At 44.8% G+C, this 23094-nt stretch overlaps 2 protein-coding genes across 3 annotated transcripts in view; both read left to right on the top strand.

Annotated features, from left to right (window-relative positions):
- Positions 1-16664, top strand: part of sptlc1 (serine palmitoyltransferase, long chain base subunit 1) — a 68009-nt gene extending 51345 nt beyond the window's left edge. Inside the window, exons 9-16 of one of the 2 annotated variants that reach the window (XR_013771665.1) lie at positions 3460-3567; positions 3715-3810; positions 10255-10351; positions 10435-10489; positions 15696-15813; positions 15900-15973; positions 16132-16464; positions 16540-16664. Coding sequence is in view for 1 of the 2 variants with exons in the window: in XM_079257190.1 (XP_079113316.1) it covers positions 3460-3567; positions 3715-3810; positions 10255-10351; positions 10435-10489; positions 15696-15813; positions 15900-15973; positions 16132-16225 (642 nt within the window). In the remaining variant the exon portion in view is untranslated. Of the gene's footprint in view, positions 1-3459; positions 3568-3714; positions 3811-10254; positions 10352-10434; positions 10490-15695; positions 15814-15899; positions 15974-16131 lie in introns of both variants that reach the window. The other variant, XM_079257190.1, reaches the window with a different exon arrangement.
- A 1916-nt stretch (positions 16665-18580) lies between these two features.
- The window catches only part of ror2 (receptor tyrosine kinase-like orphan receptor 2), a 31138-nt gene continuing 26624 nt past the window's right edge, over positions 18581-23094 (top strand). Inside the window, exon 1 of the mRNA XM_079256261.1 lies at positions 18581-18783. Within this exon, the coding sequence (XP_079112387.1) occupies positions 18720-18783 (64 nt within the window). The 5' untranslated portion in view covers positions 18581-18719. The remainder of the gene's footprint in view (positions 18784-23094) is intronic.

Raw genomic sequence — 23094 nt, 5'->3', positions numbered from 1 at the left:
GTTCCCAGTTAAACCAGTCATGTTACTGACCTGTTCCCAGTTAAACCAGTCATGTTACTGACCTGTTCCCAGTTAAACCAGTCATGTTACCGACCTGTTCCCAGTGAAACCAGTCATGTTACCGACCTATTCCCAGTTAAACCAGTCTTGTTACTGACCTGTTCCCAGTTAAACCAGTCTTGTTACTGACCTGTTCCCAGTTAAACCAGTCATGTTACTGATCTGTTCCCAGTTAAACCAGTCATGTTACTGATATGTTCCCAGTTAAACCAGTCTTGTTACTGACCTGTTCCCAGTTAAACCAGTCTTGTTACTGATCTGTTCCCAGTTAAACCAGTCTTGTTACTGACCTGTTCCCAGTTAAACCAGTCATGTTACTGACCTGTTCCCAGTTAAACCAGTCATGTTACTGATATGTTCCCAGTTAAACCAGTCATGTTACTGACCTGTTCCCAGTTAAACCAGTCATGTTACTGATATGTTCCCAGTTAAACCAGTCATGTTACTGACCTGTTCCCAGTTAAACCAGTCATGTTACCGACCTGCTCCCAGTGAAACCAGTCCTGTTACTGACCTGTTCCCAGTTAAACCAGTCATGTTACCGACCTGTTCCCAGTTAAACCAGTCATGTTACCGACCTGTTCCCAGTGAAACCAGTCATGTTACCGACCTGTTCCCAGTGAAACCAGTCATGTTACCGACCTGTTCCCAGTGAAACCAGTCCTGTTACCGACCCGTTCCCAGTTAAACCAGTCATGTTACTGACCTGTTCCCAGTGAAACCAGTCCTGTTACTGACCTGTTCCCAGTGAAACCAGTCATGTTACCGACCTGTTCCCAGTGAAACCAGTCCTGTTACCGACCTGTTCCCAGTGAAACCAGTCCTGTTACCGACCTGTTCCCAGTGAAACCAGTCCTGTTACTGACCTTTTCCCAGTGAAACCAGTCCTGTTACTGACCTTTTCCCAGTGAAACCAGTCCTGTTACTGACCTGTTCCCAGTGAAACCAGTCCTGTTACTGACCTTTTCCCAGTGAAACCGGTCCTGTTACTGACCTTTTCCCAGTGAAACCAGTCATGTTACTGATCTGTTCCCAATGAAACCAGTCATGTTACTGACCTGTTCCCAGTTAAACCAGTCATGTTACTGACCTGTTCCCAGTGAAACCAGTCCTGTTACTGACCTTTTCCCAGTTAAACCAGTCATGTTACTGATCTGTTCCCAATGAAACCAGTCATGTTACTGACCTGTTCCCAGTTAAACCAGTCATGTTACCGATCTGTTCCCAATGAAACCAGTCATGTTACTGACCTGTTCCCAGTTAAACCAGTCATGTTACTGACCTGTTCCCAGTTAAACCAGTCATGTTACTGACCTTTTCCCAGTTAAACCAGTCACGTTACTGACCTGTTCCCAGTTAAACCAGTCATGTTACTGACCTGTTCCCAGTTAAACCAGTCATGTTACTGACCTGTTCCCAGTTAAACCAGTCACGTTACTGACCTGTTCCCAGTTAAACCAGTCATGTTACCGACCTGTTCCCAGTTAAACCAGTCACGTTACTGACCTGTTCCCAGTTAAACCAGTCATGTTACTGACCTGTTCCCAGTTAAACCAGTCATGTTACTGACCTGTTCCCAGTTAAACCAGTCATGTTACTGACCTGTTCCCAGTTAAACCAGTCATGTTACCGACCTGTTCCCAGTTAAACCAGTCATGTTACCGACCTGTTCCCAGTTAAACCAGTCATGTTACCGACCCGTTCCCAGTTAAACCAGTCATGTTACTGACCTGTTCCCAGTTAAACCAGTCCTGTTACCGACCTGTTCCCAGTGAAACCAGTCATGTTACCGACCTGTTCCCAGTGAAACCAGTCATGTTACCGACCTGTTCCCAGTGAAACCAGTCATGTTACCGACCTGTTCCCAGTGAAACCAGTCCTGTTACCGACCTGTTCCCAGTGAAACCAGTTCTGTTACTGACCTGTTCCCAGTGAAACCAGTCATGTTACCGACCTGTTCCCAGTGAAACCAGTCCTGTTACCGACCTGTTCCCAGTGAAACCAGTCCTGTTACCGACCTGTTCCCAGTGAAACCAGTCCTTTTACCGACCTGTTCCCAGTGAAACCAGTCCTGTTACCGACCTGTTCCCAGTGAAACCAGTCCTGTTACCGACCTGTTCCCAGTTAAACCAGTCCTGTTACCGACCTGTTCCCAGTGAAACCAGTACTGTTTCTGACCTTTTCCCAGTGAAACCAGTCCTGTGACCGACCTGTTCCCAGTGAAACCAGTCATGTTACCGACCTGTTCCCAGTTAAACCAGTCATGTCACCGACCCGTTCCCAGTGAAACCAGTCCTGTTACCGACCTTTTCCCAGTGAAACCAGTCATGTTACCGACCTGTTCCCAGTTCAACCAGTCATGTTACCGACCTGTTCCCAGTGAAACCAGTCCTGTTACCGACCTGTTCCCAGTGAAACCAGTCCTGTTACTGACCTTTTCCCAGTGAAACCAGTCATGTTACCGACCTTTTCCCAGTTAAACCAGTCATGTTACTGATCTTTTCCCAATGAAACCAGTCACGTTACTGACCTGTTCCCAATGAAACCAGTCATGTTACTGACCTGTTCCCAGTTAAACCAGTCATGTTACCGACCTGTTCCCAGTTAAACCAGTCATGTTACCGACCTGTTCCCAGTTAAACCGGTCATGTTACCGACCTTTTCCCAGTTAAACCAGTCATGTTACCGACCTGTTCCCAGTTAAACCAGTCATGTTACTGACCTGTTCCCAGTGAAACCAGTCATGTTACTGATCTGTTCCCAGTTAAACCAGTCATGTTACCGACCTGTTCCCAGTTAAACCGGTCATGTTACCGACCTGTTCCCAGTTAAACCAGTCATGTTACCGACCTGTTCCCAGTTAAACCGGTCATGTTACCGACCTGTTCCCAGTGAAACCAGTCATGTTACCGACCTGTTCCCAGTGAAACCAGTCATGTTACCGACCTGTTCCCAGTGAAACCAGTCATGTTACCGACCTGTTCCCAGTGAAACCAGTCCTGTTACTGACCAGGTACTGGTACCAGTGTCTTTTCCAGCCCTCTGTTCCCTGGTTTCCAGCTTTCTACAGATGTGTTGCTGCATCAGATTCACCTCCGACCCACATTTTCCATCAAATGACCGGCGGAGCATTACCGTATTTTCCGGACAATAAGTCACACTGTTTTTTTCATCGGTGTTCCTGCGACTTATAGTCTGGAAAATACGGTACAGCTCACAGAATCACTCCTTTTGCAGCAGAGTTTAGGAACTGTAAACCTTCCTCTTTTTACTGCTTTGTAAATTGTTGTGTGAACGCTTTATTAGCAGATTAAAGGTAAAGGAATGCAGACTTCAGTCTTACTAACTGAAATCCATCCTACATGGCTCCTCAGGTCTCCGCTGTGTTGTCATTGTCAGGTGAAGCTCAAGTACAAATACAAGGTGCGGATCTTCCTGGAAGAGAGCATGTCTTTTGGAGTCTTGGGAGAACATGGAAAAGGAGTAACGGAGCATTTTGGAGTCAATGTGAGTTCACAGTTTTCTGACAGTGTTCTCCATGATATTACCTTTCTGATGATGATGATGATGATGATTCCAGTGATTAAATCATTTTCATCAGTCAGAGCTGATCTGTAGCTCCAGTCTGACAGCATGTTTGTTTCTGAGGAGCAGATCGATGACATCGACCTGATCAGCGCCAACATGGAGAACGCTGTGGCCTCCATCGGAGGGTTCTGCTGTGGACGTTCCTTTGTCATTGACCACCAGGTGACTCCCGCAGGTGTTTCAGAGATCTGACCCTGCCTTCTAAGATCTGTCTGGTTCAGATGCTGAAGGTCCAGTCTATATGGACCTTGTCATCAGGAGAAAGTCAGTTGACGTGTTGGTTCATGGTGTTTGGATTCCTTTTTCTTTTTCTTTTTTTTTTTTTGTTTCAAACGGGTTTGCTGCGTTTACATGGGAGTTTTAATTCCTTTTTAATTCAGAATAAAAGTAAATTAATAAGCAGCTTTAAAGTGATGGAAAAACGACCATGTAAACACTTCATTCTTGATGCACATTTCTATTCAGACTTTAACTTAATTCTGATGTAAGTGTCTGGTTTGTTCGCATTTTAATACCGAAATGTTTAATTCCTCTGTCATGTAAACCTTAATTCCGTTCTAAGTTAATTCTGGTTGTTCTGCGCATGCTCGTTACCTTGTCCTGTCCCAATGACACGCGTCGTCGTGCCTCCCGTGTTCAGTGGTCTATCTTTCTTGTCCTTCTCAGTTTCTGCAAAAAATGAAGTAGTAGTAGTAGTCGTCGAAGTAGTAGTAGTAGTAGTCGTCGAAGTAGTAGTAGTAGTCGTCGTCGAAGTAGTAGTAGTAGTCGTCGTCGAAGTAGTAGTAGTCGTCGTCGAAGTAGTAGTAGTCGTCGTCGAAGTAGTAGTAGTAGTAGTCGTCGAAGTAGTAGTAGTAGTAGTCGTCGTTGAAGTAGTAGTAGTAGTAGTAGTCGTCGTTGAAGTAGTAGTAGTAGTAGTAGTCGTCGTCGAAGTAGTAGTAGTAGTAGTAGTCGTCGTCGAAGTAGTAGTAGTAGTCGTCGAAGTAGTAGTAGTCGTCCTCGTCGTCGAAGTCGTCCTCGTCGTCGAAGTAGTAGTAGTCGTCCTCGTCGTCGAAGTCGTCCTCGTCGTCGAAGTAGTAGTAGTCGTCGTCGTCGTCGAAGTCGTCCTCGTCGAAGTAGTAGTAGTAGTAGTAGTCATAGTAGTAGTAGTAGTCGTCGAAGTAGTAGTAGTAGTTGTCGTCGTTGTCGTCGTCGAAGTTGTCGTCGTCGTCGAAGTAGTAGTAGTAGTAGTAGTAGTAGTAGTAGTAGTAGTCGTCGAAGTAGTAGTAGTAGTAGTAGTCGTCGAAGTAGTAGTAGTAGTTGTCGAAGTAGTAGTAGTAGTAGTAGTAGTAGTAGTCGTCGAAGTAGTAGTAGTCGTCGTCGTCGAAGTGGTCGTGTTGAGCTGATATTTCAAAATTACAATAAAAATAGCAGCGAAACTGGTACTTATGTAGTTTTTATCAAATAGTTTTTACGACTGAAAAGACGAGAAGCAGGGATCCAACTTTGTTTATTTCCAGTATACGCCATACCCTCTGTCCAGTCAGAACCCTTCCCATTTTTAGATGTTTCCTCCACATGGAACTGACATTTTAGGGGAAAAATACTTTTTTCCTTAGCCTTTAGTTTCCCAAGGTCTTTCTCTTCTACCATAAGGAACGGCAGTGTGTAACTCTGGGACGAATATCTCACCCTTTAGGTGATCTATGAATGTTTTCCAGTATTTTTCAACACCCCTGACCCAAAAATAAATGGATCCAACAGCGTATTGAAGTTCTTCACAACGACTCATTAATTTGAATCAGTTGTTGTTGCAGGGATGTGTTGAAAACCTGCAGGATTTCAGGACCTAGTTGAATAACCCTGGTTTACGTATTTACAATCCAAATGCTTCTCTTCCTGAACCCAGGAGGCCGTGACACCACCTCTCCTTTAAAGGCCTATTTATATTGGATATAGAAGACTGATACAGGGGCAGACAGACAGTTTTGTCTGTCTCCTGTGTTGCTTATTTGCACAACTTAGTCAGTTTTCAAGCTGCTTTAGCCTGTTACACCCTCACGGAAAGCGAGAACGTTTTCCTTTTTCTCGAGGCCCTGTGAAGAAAAAGACGTTGAAGACATATCTCGACACACCAGGCAGGCAGAACTTTTTTCTTGTGGGGCTCCGAGAAGTATCATGTGATTGGCCAAACATCTGAGGTTAACACAGAAAACCATCCATCAATCCATCCATCATCTTATCCGGGGTCGGGTCACGGGGGCAGCAGCCTAAGGAGGGAAGCCCAGACTTCCCTCTCCCCAACCACGTTAGCCAACTCTGCGGGGGGATCCCGAGGCGTTCCCAGGCCAGCTGAGAGATATAATCCCTCCAGCGTGTCCTGGATCTTCCCCGGGGTCTCCTCCCAGAGGGACGTGCCTGGAACACCTCACCAGGGAGGCATCCTGACCAGATGCCCGAGCCACCTCAACTGGTTCCTCTCGATGCGGAGGAGCAGCGGCTCTACTCTGATCTCCTCCCGGATGACCGAGCTCCTCACCCTATCTCTAAGGGAGAGCCCGGCCACCCTGCGGAGGAAACTCATTTCAGCCGCCTGTATACGAGATCTCCTTCTTTTGGTCACGACCCACAGCTCATGACCATAGGTGAGGGTAGGAACGTAGATCGACTGGTAAATCGAGAGCTTCGCCTTCTGGCTCAGCTCCTTCTTCACCACGACAGACCGGCGCAGAGTCCGCATTACTGCAGATGCCGCACCGATCCGTCTGTCGATCTCACGCTCCATCCTTCCCTCACTCGTGAACAAGACCCCGAGATATTTAAACTCCTCCACTTGAGGCAGGACCTGACCCCCGACCCGGAGAGGGCAATCCACCCTATTCCGGCTGAGGACAATGGTCTCAGATTTGGAGGTGCTGATTCTCATCCCAGCCGCTTCACACTCGGCAGCGAATCGCTCAAGTGAGAGCTGGAGATCACGACCAGACGAAGCCAACAGGACCACGTCATCTGCAAAAAGCAGGGACCCAATCCTGAGGCCACCAAGTCGGATCCCCTCAACACCTCGGCTGCACCTAGAAATTCTGTCCATATAAGTTATGAACAGAATCGGTGATAAAGGGCAGCCTTGGCGGAGTCCAACCCTCACCGGAAACGAATCCGACTTACTACCGGCAATGTGGACCAAGCTCTGACACCTGTCGTACAGGGACCGGATAGCTCGCACAAGGGGGTCCGGTACCCCATACTCCCAGAGTACCCCCCACAGGAGCCCCCGGGGGACACGGTCGAAAGCCTTCTCCAGGTCCACAAAGCACATGTAGACTGGTTGGGCAAACTCCCATGCCCCCTCCAGGACCTCAAAGAGGGTATAGAACTGGACCACTGTTCCGCGACCAGGACGAAAACCACACTGCTCCTCCTCAATCCGGGATTCGACTATCCGGCGGACCCTCCTCTCCAGGACCCCTGAATAGACCTTACCAGGGAGGCTGAGGAGTGTGATTCCCCTGTAATTGGAACACACCCTCCGGTCCCCCTTCTTAAAAAGGGCGACCACCACCCCAGTCTGCCAGTCCAGCGGTACTGCCCCCGATGTCCACGCGATGCTGCAGAGGCGTATCAGCCAGGACAGCCCCACAGCATGCAGAGCCTTAAGGAACTCCGGGCGGATCTCATCCACCCACGGGGCCTTGCTGCCAAGGAGCTTTTTAACCACCTCAGCGACTTCAGCCCCAGAGATAGGAGAGTCCACCCCTGAGTCCCCCAGCTCTGCTCCCTCATGGGAAGACGTGTTGGTAGGATTGAGGAGGTCTTCGAAGTATTCCTTCCACCGACCCACAACGTCCCGAGTTGAGGTCAGCAGCTCCCCATCTCCACTGTACACAGTATTGATGGAGCACTGCTTCCCCCCCCTGAGCCGCCGGATGGTGGACCAGAATCTCCTCGAAGCCGTCCGGAAGTCTTTCTCCATGGCCTCGCCGAACTCTTCCCATGCCCGAGTTTTTGCCTCGGCAACAGCCGAAGCCGCATGCCACTTAGCCTGTCGGTACCCATCAGCTGCCTCCAGAGTCCCACAGGCCAAGAAGGTCCGATAGGACTCCTTCTTCAGCTTGACGGCATCCCTCACTGCTGGTGTCCACCAACGAGTCCTGGGATTACCGCCACGACAGGCACCAACGACCTTACAGCCACAGCTCCGGCCGGCCGCCTCAGCAATAGAGGCACGGAACACAGCCCATTCAGACTCAATGTCCCCCGCCTCACCCGGGACATGGTTGAAGCTCTGCTGAAGGTGGGAGTTGAAGCTCGCTCTGACAGGGGACTCAGCCAGACGTTCCCAGCAGACCCTCACAACACGTTTGGGCCTGCCAGCTCTGACCGGCTTCCTCCCCCACCATCTGAGCCAACTCACCACCAGGTGGTGATCAGTTGACAGCTCCGCCCCCCTCTTCACCCGAGTGTCCAAGGCATGTGGCCGCAGGTCCGACGATACGACTACAAAATCGATCATCGAACTGCGGCCCAGGGAATCCTGATGCCAGGTGTACATATGGACACTCTTATGCTGGAACATGGTGTTCGTTATGGACAATCCATGACGAGCACAGAAGTCCAATAACAAAACACCATTTGGGTTCCGGGGGGGGGGACCATGCTTCCCAATCACTCCCCTCCAGGTCTCACTGTCATTGCCCACGTGAGCATTGAAGTCCCCCAGCAGAACAATGGAGTCCCCAGAAGGAGCACCCTCCAGCACTCCCTCCAAGGACTCCAGAAAGGGTGGGTACTCTGAACTGCTGTTCGGTGCATAAGCACAGACAACAGTCAGGACCCGTCCCCCCACCCGGAGGCGGAGGGAAACTACCCTTTCATCCACCGGGGTAAACCCCAACGTGCAGGCACCAAGCTGGGGGCTGATGAGAATGCCCACACCTGCTCGGCGCCTCTCACCATGAGCAACTCCAGAGTGGAAGAAGGTCCAGCCCCTCTCGAGGGTTCTGGTTCCAGAGCCCAAGCCATGCGTCGAGGTGAGTCCAACTATATCTAGTCGGAACCGCTCAACCTCGCGCACAAGCTCAGGCTCCTTCCCCACCAGAGAGGTGACGTTCCACGTCCCTAGAGCCAGCTTCTGCAGCCGGGGATCGGACCGCCAGGATCCCCGCCTCCTGCTGCTGCCCAGCTCACACTGCACCCGACCCCTACGGCTCCTCCCGCAGATGGTGAGCCCACGGGAGATGGGGCCCATGTAACCCTTTCGGGCTGAGCCCGACCAGGCCCCATGGGCGAAGTCCCGGCCACCAGACGCTCACTCTCATACCCCACCTCCAGGCTTGGCTCCAGAGGGGGGTCCCGGTGACCTGCATCCTGGCAAGGGAACATTTCTGCCCATGGTTGTTGTCATCATAGAGGTCTTTGAGCCGTGCTTATTCTGGTCCCTCCCCTAGACACCTGTTTGCCATGGGTGACCCTACCAGGAGCATAAAGCCCAACATAGCTGCTAGGATCTTCGGGACGCACAAACCCCTCCACCACGATAAGGTGACGGCTCAAGGAGCCACTTCCACGTCATGCTTCAGAAAGAATGAAGTGGAAAGATTCCACTTCCGCATTTTTGCTGATGCAGGTAAAACGGATTGTTTTGATAAAACAGCTGATCGAGGTGGTGAGAAAGTACATTTTTTTTTACATGTAGCATGTAAACACGGGGACCCAGCTGCGTGCACGACCTGCACCGGAAATCACTGTTTGGAAACTTTTCTTAAATAAATTGTCTCTGTCTCCATGTGGACCTAGTCTTAAAGTAGCTCTATGATGCTATTTCGGGTTTACTGAGCGTTCTACAGTGTTATAGTGATGAATACTCATCAGACTTGTGAATGGCGGCGTTTTTTGTTTTTTTTTAATCACCTCCACACGTTTGAGTTCTCCAGGATGCTCTATGTTCGTTTGCCATGGTGATGAAAACTATTGGTTTGTGAGAGTATTTTCTACTTCAGAATTGTCGTGGCGTCCCAGGGGAGGGACACAGTGATTGGTCATCTTCTCTAGGTTGTACACGTTCACAAGAAGAAAGCCACGCCCACCTTCACTGCTCAGTATAACTACTCCTAGCAGCTGACCAATCAGACTAAGTCCGCAAGTAGGACATAGGGCTGACCTTTCTGTTCGCTTGGTTCTGGCAGAGACTGATCTGAGAGGATCAATACTAAATGAATGGAGGGGTTTGTGGAAAATGATTATTTCTTGTCCTTCTGGACTTGCATATTAAAATAAATTAGACTGAAATGTGCATCATGGAGACACTTCAAACTCACATCTCAAGCCAAATATTTTTAAAGATAATTAATTTCATTAATTAAATTAATTAAATATCAGCTTGCAATTAGATAATTTAGATAATTATAATGAGGAGTTTCCTTTTGATACCAGCATCTTTCCCAAGCTAGGAAATTAAGACCATGATGAGGTGTGGATAGTAGCGCTGAGCTCTAAAAAAAAAACTGATTCTTCAGACTGGTAACAACTAAAAGAACATTGAAAACTTTTAAAATTGCAGATAATTGTATTTGGTTGGTTGAGCAGTTGTCAGATGTGATCCGTTTTTTGTGTTGGTTTTTTGTCTTCCAGCGTCTGTCTGGTCAGGGTTACTGTTTCTCTGCATCTCTACCTCCCATGTTGGCTGCAGCTGCCATCGAAGCGCTCAACATCATGGAGGAGGATCCAGGTTTTTCATTCTCCCTCTCTAAACCAGAGTCTAGATCTGCTGTTCTGGGCCTGGCTCACACTGTTTCTGTGTCTGCTCGACAGATATTTTCTCAATCCTGAAGGAAAAGTGCAGATACGTTTACAGGACTTTACAGGGGTGAGTACAGGTGCAGTCTGGTTAGTTCAGCTCTGAATTATCCACTTCTTACTGAATGTTCAGGGCACTTTGATCTCAGCTTGGAGGTCTTTAGAGACATCTGTTGATGATCCATCTTCAGGATGATCTGCAGTGATGTGGTTGGGTTCGCATCAGCACTTCTCCTCCTCAAACTTTTTTTTTTTTATTTACAATTTTGACAACATAATACACATCACAAGAAAAACAGAAAAGAACATCACATTAAAGTCATTGCAGTTCACTGGGAAGTAGGTCTGTCACAATAACCAATGAGTCAATTAATCTCACAATAAGAAAAAAAACGCATGCAATATGTTTGACAGAAGCAACAATTTTCATTTGTCTTTTAATTTCTTTCTCGCATTTGTTTTAAGACGATATTTACTAAACATGACAATACAACAAGCTTCCATCTGCACTTAAGATCTTAAAGGGTTCCTCTGATGGTATTTGGAGTTTTCTGAGCTTTCTACAGTGTTACAGTGTTGAATCCTCATCAGACATGTGAACGACACTGTTTTTTAACACCTAAACGCATGTTTGAGTTTGAGTTCCAGCACTCTCTCCGTTCGGTTTCCATGGCGACGAAGAACGCATGGTTTTAGAGAGTTTTTTCTACGTGGAAATCCTTGTGACGTCCCGGGGGATAAGGTTGGGTGATTGGTTACCTTCTACTGGTTAACAAGGGCATGTACAAATACATCAGGCGGGTGGAAAACGTGGGATAAAGTTATTTCCAACGATGGCTGGTGAGTTTACCAAAGAGAGACATCCTGCTGCATTCGTTGCTGTGGGTTGCTGTTTTCCACTTCGTTTTCAGGCTCTGATTCAGGTTCCAACATGTAGGGCTGGATACTATGTGTTGACATTGTAGTTTGTTTTTTTTATTGAGTTCATATGAGCCTAATCCTTCTGTTTATGAGACGTTACAATGACGGTGAAAGCAGGTGCGGTGCGCGCTCCCGATGTAGTGCAGTGGCGGGAGGCGGGGCTTAATGCGGAAGAGTCTCCATCCACTCGTTTTGCCCGCAGGCTGATCTGACAGCCTACGGAGAGGGTCGGTCTGAAGTAAATAAAGCCATTTGTGACAATAACTCCATCAATCCCAGCCCTTCTGGTCTCAGAAATAAAAATAAATTAGCCTGAAATGTACAGAATAGTTCCACTTTAACAAACAGGCTAGCTCCATCTTCCCAACAGTCCACGATCACTGGGGTGTTTAACTGACACATTAACTACCAACAGGACAGTGCAACATGGTGTGCACTCAGACAGCGTGGTGAGTAAAGCCATGCCTCTCTTTAATGTTGTTAAAAAGGCGACATTTTGAAAAATATTGCAAACATTTCACAGCAAGTATGTATTGCCCGGATGAACATGCATGTTACAAACGGCATTTCCACAACTTTACAGTGACATGAAAAATGACATTTTACCATTCCACCTTTGGTCAAGTCCAAACGTGTCCCCTTATATGAGCTGACCATAGACTATGCAACTGTGTTACATGTGTTCAGAGACCATATGTTCCAGATAACCACGTTGCCAAAACCCCAGGAGAAATCCTGATATGTTTTAGCAGACTGGGAACTGGATGAGTCTGTACATCAAGCTAAATGTTCTTCAGAAATTAAAGTATGTTGTTCTTTGAATTGGTGTATTTGCATTATGATGGCAATATTGTTATTTTCGTTGAAAATGGTCTCAAAAGGACAACATGGTAATCATTTCTGAGACAAATAATTGCATGGCAAAATTTGTTACAGTGACAGGCCTACTGAGATGTCTCATATTATAAAATCCAGGGTCCATTATCTTCATTATCCATATCTAATGGAACGGATGCAGTTTGTTCCATCATCAATAAATCCAGAATTCTTTTCACCAAGTATCAATATCAAAACAATTCGGCTTGTGTACTTTCCAGTTCATCAATGTAATTCATTTCACAGATAGAACGGCTAAAACAATGACACGTTGTATATTTGTTGAATGTATACTCTCGACTCTCATTACTAAAAGACAAACCAAAGGACAATCAGGTCCTTTAAAGTAGATTTCCATTTACAGATGACCTCTTTCCAAAACATCCTCACTGATGGGCAGTTCCAAAATAGTGTCCTGGTTTTCCCACACTCATGTCAACACATTGTAGAAACTGAGGGGTCCATTCGATTGAACCTATATGGAGTGATGTATGCTCTATGTAAAATCTTAAATTGCATAGTTTTATATCGCACGCGATTAGACATTGTTGTACTTTTTAAAATGGGTTCCCACTGAACCGTAGTTTCAGAAAGAGTCAGGTCCTTCTCCTGATGATACTTTATAGCTATTGGGTGGTCTACTGAGGTTATGGAAAGTCATTTATGCAATGCCAATACCACATTTCTGCCTGTAGTAATTGGCCTAAATTTATCATCCAGTTCTCTGTTATGAGCAATTGCTCCTTTCTTTGAGATGAGTGACTTCAAGGTCAACCTCATTTTTAAAAGAACCGTGACAGAAAAGTCAAATAATCTTTCCATCTCATCAAAGTGTAGCATCTTCCCATCCTTCACAATTTGCCCCTAAGTAATTACTCCGCCATCTTCCCATATATTATTTGATTATGTTTTGCCTCCTGCCATTAATAGTGGGTTTCTCCACAGACGACATAATGGTAATAAAGCTCCGTGAAAAGCTAAACGTTTATGTAATTTTCTAACAACTTCACATGAAAACTGAATAATAGGGTTATCCATTTTAAAATGAATTTTAGGATGAAAAAATAAAGTTGATAAGGAGACCGATTTGCTATAATAATTTAAAATCTTCTTTTCTGTCCATCTCCAGCTATCAGCTTCATTCTCATTCATGTAGGCCCATGCAAGAGGAAATCCAATATAATAAGAAAGACAATATGAGTCTTTCTCGATCCGGGACACCCAATCCACCTCTCATCCTTGGTCTGACTCATTTTTTTATAACTCAGTTTTGTTTAGTTATCCTTCCACAAGAAACCAGTTAGTAGTCTGTTCTTTAAACCATTGGAGAGGGATTTTAAAGGTATAACAGCAATACAGTGAACAATAATCGAGGAAGAATGCTCATTTTTATACCTTTTACTCTACCCCATAATGAGATGGGTAGAACCATCCCTCTTCTAATATCTTCCCTGATTGTCTTTAGAATGGTTGGACCATTTAATTAAAAAATCTTCTCTATAGGGGTCATGATATTTCTCACCAGATATCTCATACCTCATGATCTCCACTGAAAAGGAGCAGATCCAAGATGGGATGGCGACGTTTGATAGGTTAATGGGCTAGCTTCACTTTTACCATAATTTATCTTATACCCAATAAAATTCTCAAAAGTAGGGACTGGCTCGGCTGTGTTAGTGTCAATAATGTCATCTGCATACAGGTTTGCGTTGCAGTCATGCCCCCCTACATGAATATCTGTAATTTTCCTTTTAAAAAGAATAGCACGTGCCAAAGGTTCAAGAGCTAAAATAAAGCGGGATGGAAAGACAGGGCAACCATGTCAATTTGACCCCATGAGATGAAAAGGTTCTGATATTATCCCATTAGATTTGACTGATGCAACAGGACCATTATCGAGGGCCTTCACCCACCAAATAATGGTAGATCCAAAACCATATTTAGAAAGGATAAAAACAAAAAAACAACGCCATTCTATTCTATCAAACACTTCTTCAGCATCCAGTGATAAGGCTACTGCTGGATGCTGCAAGGAAGTTGCCCTTGAAAAGACATGAAACAGTCTCCTCTTATTGTTAGAGAGAAGGCGACCTTTTATAAACCCCACCTGGTCAGAATGGACCAGGGTGGGAATTATACATTCCAAACACATTGCAAGCATTTTAGAGAATGATTTATAATCATTGTTTAATAAACTCACCTGGCTTGGGTAACAATGAGATTACAGCTTGTCACATGGCATATACTGATTATTTATAATATCATCAAATAATAATTTGAGAAGTGGGACTAAATCCTCTTCAAAGCTTTTATGGAATTTTGTGGTATAGCCATCATTGCCTGGGGCCTTCCCTGTCTGGAGAGCTTTTCAGGCTTCACAAATAGGCGACTCTAAACTTGCACTTTCAAACCGGTAAAGAGATATCCCGAAGAAAATCATCCTTATCTTTCTCATCATTCTGGCCTTCTGACTGATAAAGTTTCAGATAATATTGTCTCAAGGCTTTGTTTATTTCTGTTCAAAGATAATCCAGAATCGTCACAGAGAAATAGTATTGACTGTTGATTTTTCAATTGTTTTCATCTTAATGCTAACATTTTACCTGCTTTGTCTCCAGACTCAGAATACCTTTTGCGAAGTCTAAACAATGCAAATGCTGTTCTTTCATGAATAAAAGACTAATTCTGCTTTGCCAGCCAACATTGCATTCTTTACCGTTATATTATCTGCGTCCTGCATATGCTGAGATTCCACTTCTTTAAGTTTGAGTTGGATTATTTTCCTTCACCATCTTTTCCTTCTTTCTGGCCGTAGCATAGCTAATTATCCAACCCCTACAAGTTACTTTAAAAGCACACCATACTCTTTGTATTGAATCCACTGAGTTTAAGTTATTCATATATTCCCTCGTCTCATATCTACAAATTAATTTTCCTGTAGAAGAATTTTTTTTTAACATTCATACTTTGCATTTACTATTATTTGCAGATAAGGAAAAAAGAGCTGAAACATGATGTCTAAAATGATGTTATGAACCCTACAATCTAAAACATTTTCAACAGACTGAGAAAAAAAAATCAATTTGAGAGGATGAATAATGGACATTTGAGTAATGTGTGTTCCCATGCCTTTTACCATTTGCTAAACATGGAATATAGCAAAGGATGTTTGTAATTCCTTTAATGCTGCTGAATGTGCTGCATCAAATGCAAGGGGGCAATTAGATCTGTCAACTAATGAATTGCTGGTCATATTAAAATCACCTCCCATAACGATTGGATTTGCAGTAAATGGAGCCAGCACCACACTCAGCCTGGATAGAAATTCACCTTGTCTTGTATTGGGGGCATATACATTTACCATAGTACATCTTCATTTTGGAAAATACCTGATATGATAAACCTGAAAATAAACTCCAGCCAAGGAAGTTGGTTGAATATACTACAGTTTTCCATCTGGTTGTTTCCCTGTCCAACAGAATTCCCGGTCTGAGGTTGGTGGGAGTTCCGTTTGCTCCGGCCCTTCATCTGCAGCTAGAGAAGAGCTCCGGCTCCAGGGTGTCAGACATGCAGCTGCTCCGCAGCGTTGTGGATTATGTGAGTTATCTCTCTTCCACACATGATGTCATCCTTACTGCTTTCTGATTAGTGGTGCGTTTGTACATCATTGATTTTTCTGTCAGTGTCAGGACCGACATGTGGCTCTGACTCTGGCTCGGTATCTAGAAAAAGAAGAGCGCTTCCTTCCTCAACCCAGGTAAGAAGCATTCGCCTTCAGATTCACCGTCCACTTCATCAGCTCCATCTGTTCTACTTTCTGTTTACACTAACACCTAACCAGCCAATCAAACGGCAGCATGTAGACAGAAAAACAGCTGTTTTTAAAATGAGTATTTAAACTTTTGATGTGTTCAGCATCAGGGTGGTGGTCACCATCAAGCAGACAGAGGAGGACATCCAGAACGCCATTTCCTGTATCAAAGAGGCAGCTTCAGTCCTCTTGAAGTGACTTGCTGTCTGATGACTGGTTTTTACTGGTTTTGCTGGGACAGACGGCTCTACAACCAGAAGCTGTTCCGGTTCCATCTGTTCTTACGTGCCTCTACTTGTTCTTTGTGTAACTAATGAGTGTGTCTGTTTTCAGTCTGTACAGAATAAAATCACTGACAAAGAGAGACTTTAAACTCAACTGATGTGTTGACGATCTGGCCCAAACACACTTGCAAGCTGCTGATGTTGAATGCAAAAGTGACTTATACTCATTTACTCAGATTAAATGTCTTCGGTCAACGTCTGTATGTCTGAAATTTCATTTCCTTTCAGGATGAAGATGGTTCTATGGTTAAATTCTATGCACCACAGAAATAAGTCAGTTTATTTATACGTTATTATTTCAGATGTTTACCAGCAAGTTTGTAAAATGTAGGATGGTCATTTGAGCTAAGTGCAGATTTTCTTTGTAATGATGAATAATATGATCATGAATAAATGGTTGATTTTTTTTTATTTTAGTACTGTGACAATTCTTTTAAGCAGAACAAGAGTTAAAAAAAAAACCCCATCAGTATTTACTTTCATTTGGTCTGCTGTCTGCGCCGTCATGTCATTCTGTGTGTCTGAAAGCGTGTATGGACATGCTGTATGTGTGCAAAAAGTAACTAAAATTTGTAATTTCTCCCCTTTGATGACAGTAGAATTAGAAAGCCTGATTAGTTGCCTTTATAATGACATTTTTTTGTGTAAAGAAGTGAATGTACAACCTCAAATATTGGGTCTTAGTGTGAAATGGAAACATAAGCATGTGTATAAATCTCATCAGGTCATCTTCCCAGTGGAAGATAAACTTATCAGGTGATCAAACTAACATGTTATCATTTGATATAACATTTATTTATTCATCCATCATCTATCCATTTATGCAACTGTTAATACTTTACTATGCATAATACGTGAACGTTTAATATTACATAGGTGAAAGAAGCATTATGTCTAAAGAAGCAAAGTCTAATATCCCATGCCCCTTGAAGATGATGGAGGGTTCTTCACACCCTCTCCACAACACAGTGATGAAACAACAAAGTGTGTTCAGTGAGAGGCTTCTTCAGGTCCCATGTAAGACTGAAAGATACAGAAGATCATTCCTGCCAGCAGCCATCAGCCTCCAGAACAAGACCTCCTCTAGTTATTATTATATACTACAATATTGGATTTCCCTTTGGGCATTTTTAATTTCATTTACAATAAAACATGTCTGACCAATTAATCTTTCAACAATCCATAAACACAATAGTCAACTTTCACAATTAAATCAACTAAATGATTTTCAAAGATCACATTCCCAGATTTGTAACTATTAATCTAATGTCAGCAAAACCTCTGCAAAATGTCGGATAACTGGTCCAAATCAGAAGCTAATGAAGCAGCATTTACTGGTTTAGCAGGAACTGCTCAGTTATGTGACTGGGCAGAAAAGGAGCATTTCACAGAGAGTTTCTCAGATTGAAAGATGAACAGAGCTTCATCACAGTGAACCCAGTTCAGGCTGAAATCCACACATGCAGGTTAAAGCTCCATCATATGTGAAGAGGATCCAGAAACACGCCGTCTTCTCTGGACCAAAGCTCATTTAAAATGTTCTGAGTGGAAACCTGGATGAAGATGTGGAATAGTTTGTGGACAGCATGGACGGCGTGTCCTGCAGACTAAAGAGGAGAGGGAGCATCCAGCTTGTTATCAGCCTGCATCTCTGATGGGATGGGGTTGCATTAGTGCCGATGGCGTGGGCAGCTTCCACATCTGGGAAGCTCCATCAATGCTGAAACATCTGCTCCCATCCAGACAACGTCTCTTTCAGGGAAGACCTTCCACCATGCTGGACCACATCCTGATGGTGGAACAGGAGAACCGGTCCAGCAGGACCACATCCTGATGGTGGAACAGGAGAACCGGTCCAGCAGGACCATGCTGGACCACATCCTGCATCCATGTGGACTTCAGGATGCAGAAATACCAACTGGTGGTTTTAATGTTGTGACTGATCAGTAACATCTGGATCCAAATGGAGAATCTGTATCCAGATATGTTCTGATGAACCTAACCCCTTGTCTAACTGGATCCGGATCTGTTCTGCAGTCCGTTCCTCAGTCTGTAGATGGGGCCCTGGCCCGCCACAAGACGTTGCTACACAGCGCGCGCGCATGTCAGCGCTCGCGTGCGTCCGCCTCCCAGTCCCGTACCCTCACGGTGAAGAGGAGGACGGCGGTCAGGCGCGCGGATCAACGCAGCTTTGTTGCTCGGAGTCTGCAGCCGTCTCGTGCCTCAAGTCGGACTCCTGCACGACCTGAACGCGCAGCTTCATTTCCCCTGATCCGGGTCCGGGTCTGGGTCTGGGTCTGGGTCTGGGTCTGGGTCCGGGTCCAGCAGAGGAACTTCGTGCTCCCGCCACGGCAGGGACTTTCTGGGATTTTTACTTCTTGGCGCAGACTTTGGGAGTGAAAGCCGCCATGGCCATCCTGAGGGGGGGTTGGATCTGGATGCTTCTCTGCTTCCCCAGCCTGGCTTGTCACGGTAAGTCCTCGAACCTCCACGTGCGCAGATCCTGGTGAAACGGGGATTATTCATGGGAAATATGTTTGTTTTTCTCCTGAGATGAAACATCTTTTCCTTCACATGTTCTCAGATTTGATTCATCTAATCCTCCTGTCCTGCACCCATCCATCTGAACCGACCCCCCTCTTTCCAAACCAACTTCCAGACTTCCAGGGTGTTTGGGGAGTTTTCCTCTCTGTCCCTGCTTCCACTTAAAGCCCCTTTGTCCCCCCAGCCCGGTGACATGTCCTCCTCTGGGCCGTTGTCATGTTAAATGAATCTGAGCGCGAGGGGAACTGGACTTTTTGTCAGTCATGTTAATTCATTACCCCCTGGAGGGGGTTGGGGGGGGGTTCCTGCTTTCAGCTGAGGACTCACCATTTGTTAATGAGTGATCGGCATTGGGGGCAGGGCGTTAACCCCCCCCCCCAGTCTGAAGAGCTGGACTGAGGAGGATTTGGTTCAGGTTTCAGAGGACTGTCGTGGTCATCGCAGTCTGATGTCAGAACTTAATGTTTGTGATCTCTGGAGTCCTTAAGTGGTTCAGATGGTCCAGGTCCAGGAGTTGGACTCAGGTCATCATCAGGGAATCCAGCAGGAGACACAGTTTGTTCATGGGTCACTTTTAAATATCCATATGATATATAATCAGGGCCCTGCAGTGGGCTGGGGACCAACCCCACCACCAACCTTGCACTGGAATCAATAGAACTGATCAGTAACCAGATAGGGAGCAGCTTCAGGCTGACTGCAGGTCTCGTCAGGTTTTGTGTCCTCTGGTAACTGGTCTTCTGGTAGCTTGCAGGTAAAATGGTCCCAACTGTGGAATCAGTAACTATGCTTTTCTCACCCAGTTGTTCCAGAATCTGTCTGAAATGTTTTTTTGCTTAAGTCCAGTTTTCTGGGAAGTGTTTATCACTAAACTACCTCCAGGATGGAAGCAGATGCTATGAAGCTGCAGTCATGGACACGACTCAGATGGAAAACCAGTCAGAAGTCCTGACAAAATGAGGTCACTGCTGGAAACAGAACACTGGTTCCCCTAACATGGTGGATCAGTACACCAGTTTGTGCTTTGATCAGGTGTGTGTGCAGAACGCTTGGGGAGCAAACAGCAGGCTCCACACACCATGAGGACATTCTTTGCTGTGTTTCTCTCAAAGACAGTATATAAAAGACGGACAGAGCGTCCAGACGTCACCAGTAGGTTTATGAGAAGTTGAAGTGATGCTTTCAGTTTGACTCGGAGGTCAGAAGTGGGAACTGGGAAAGATGTAATGACCAAGTTGAGCGTGTTCATGTTGAGAAATGGGAAAACTGGAGGCGTCCAGCTTCTCGCGTCGCGTTTTGAGCATCAGCGCTGAAAATTTGGGTTTTTAAGCTCGGAACGCGCGTTTAAAGCCAGAGATGGACAAAGCTGAACTTTTACCGCTCGACGTGGGGCGTCAACCAATCAGGCCTGGAGGATTCCTGTGGTGAACCCAGACTGAGACGCCATTACTCCGTGTAATATTTAGGAAAACCATTCCTTGCTAAAAAGCTGAATGTTACTGCAACGTAGCAGGACAAGTTGCCTAGCAACGCTTTGTTTGGGGGCGGGCTCTCTGCTGAGTGCGGCTCTTGTTGCATTAACAGTGACTATCGCTGCCTACACAACGTCCTCTAGCTTTATTTATTAAATAAAACCATGCCGTCTCTCTACTGAATCCGCCATCATTCAGACTGACCGGAAGGAAAGCTCCACCTTTCTCTCTTTTTTGCCGCTCGCTGCAGACAAGCGGCAGGAGCGTTGGATGCTCAAACCGCATTTGGTCTGAACACACCGTTAAGATGCTAGCATGTTAGCAGAGAGACTACATCTTATGGTTTTAATTTGTGTTTTAGACATGCATGCATTTTGTAAACTTAATCTCTGTGTAGAAGTTAAAAAGCACTACCTTTAACTCTAATATATATACAATTAAACAAGTACATTTAAACATAAATGCATGTTTTCTCTTGGTTTCATTCAACCTTGTTTTATTGGGTTGCCATCTTTATGTGTAAACTCAGAAAAGGTGGGTCTGCCCCCACTGTCCCAGTCAGATTTCCACCTTCAGAGGACGTTCACGTTGTATTTCCCACTACGACCTTGGAAAATTTGACTTCCGACTACAAACCGAATGCAGCTGGAGGCTGATTGGGTGGATCCCACCATTGTGGGACTCTCACTCATGATTCTGCTCCTACAACATACAAACATTTGCAAGTGCTGCTACAGAAAACTCTAAATTCTAGAAAGATAAAAGAATTAACAGAGGCCAGAAAATGTTGTCTCCAGAAAACTGGCATGATAAATAAAGTGAACATTTATATAATTAAAACCAACACATGGAGCAACAACATGAGAAACTCCCACAGTTTGCCATGGCGGCATCTTTGCCCACCTGGTCTGTGGTGTGAGTGCGACACAGCAGGTCGCAGTAACTATAACTCTTTGGAAGCTCATGTATAATTTACGACAGATGGTGCAGGACCTGCATAGCTTCAAACAGGAAAACAACAAGGTGATTTGCTCACACATACATGGGGCTAACTAGAGAGCGGCTAGCTGTAGCTAGCTTACTTTGGCAGTCGCAGACGACGTTGCTAATGTTTTCATCTGAACCGCTACGGGTGAAAACTTTCATCACTTGCAGCACCAGCTTTGCAAAGACACACTGAAGTGGATCAATTACATTTTTTAAACAGTAACATATCAAGCGAGGAACGAAACGGTCAAATATCAGAATATTTAAAGTGTCCTATTTATAAAAACGACTCCCTTGCTGTCCGTCTTACGCTATAGATGAGTTACATAAAGCGTTATTCAGATATTACCCAGGTCTAGACATTTTGCTCAGAGGAATATTATTATTGTTGGGTCTGTTTGGTGACCTTCTCTCTTCCTCCAAGCAGGAAAGTGGTGAAAAATAACTCCAGATCTCATTCCCCCTTTTCTTTTCTGAGAACCCGGAAATACAGCAACGAAAATACTTTTTATTTTGGTTCTCAACTGTAACCAAAACAAAGACTTGAACTGATCACAGTAAGATGGCCTAAATACTACCTTTAGTTATCATAGATGTCAGAGATAACCCATGCTGCACAGCCGATGATGTGAAATTCCCATTTCCTATTCACTGTGGCTGAAGAGTGACAGTGGTTGTTCCAGTCAGAAAGTTGCTGGTTTAATCCCCAACTTAATGCATGTTTTTTAATGAATCCAGTCAAGGAGTTACAGATGTGCTGTCTGAAACACTGAACCTCATGCTGTTTGTCTGTTTAAATCTTATTTAACTCTGCTCTATGTGAGGAAAATGAACTAATCTGTGGCTGTAAATATTTGGATTTATCTGACAAAGATGTGGACGTGAGAGCAACGAAGTGGATTTTGCAGGCGTGGGTTTGCACATGCAGTGTCTCTGGAACATTTTTTGAAAACTCAGGGCTGTTTTACATGTGTAAAAACATGTCGAGGCAACAAGAAAAATTTAGCATGTGCTCTGTTGCCGAGCTTGGTCTCCACTGAGAGGGCTGCAGCAATCAGTGGAAGATTCTTTGGAGTCATTAGCCCCAAATCAGAGGAATATAAACAGTTTCTGTGACAGTCTGACGACGGGCCTTGAGGTCCAGAGGAGCTGTGTTTGATGTTAAAGTACTGCTGTATTTTTAGACTTAATCATGATGAGGGGTGCAGAGTTCTAGAGGGTGAAATAAAAAACTTAAAGTTTGCCACATGATAGGAAAAAAGTCAATGTGTCCCTTTGGAAGTCTGGAGTTTCTTGGTGTGGATGATAAATCCTGCATTGTTTCCGCTTCTGGAAGGACATATCTTGATGGTTTTATAGCACGGTTGCTATATGTGTTGGGGGAAACAAGCCATGTTCATAGGAGTCCAGTCCATCATCCTCATGAAGATAGCTAGCATATCCTGGTAGGAAAAGCTAAAACATTTACTCCTGTTGAAATTAGCTCAACTCTTGAGTTGTTGCTTAGCAATTATAATCTCCCTGAGTTAATCCTGATCCATTCTCTGCAACTCTGCAAAGCGTTCTCTTTGTGTGATTGGTCTTAAATTTAAGGTGGTCAGTGTGGGAAGTTGTTGCTTCCACATTTTTACTAATGTAAGTTGGACAAATAGTTTTAATTAACAGCTGATCAAGACGGTGAGAAAGTAGGAACATGTAGGTGGGAAATCCAATAAAAAAATTTTTTTTAAAAATCTGGATTTTGTTTTTTGCTTCACATTTTTAAAATAGATTTTTTTGT

The sequence above is a fragment of the Telmatherina bonti genome (genome assembly GCF_933228915.1).
Source record: "Telmatherina bonti genome assembly, chromosome: 17".
Taxonomy (NCBI): domain Eukaryota; kingdom Metazoa; phylum Chordata; class Actinopteri; order Atheriniformes; family Telmatherinidae; genus Telmatherina; species Telmatherina bonti.
This window is presented reverse-complemented; position numbering and strand designations above follow the sequence as displayed.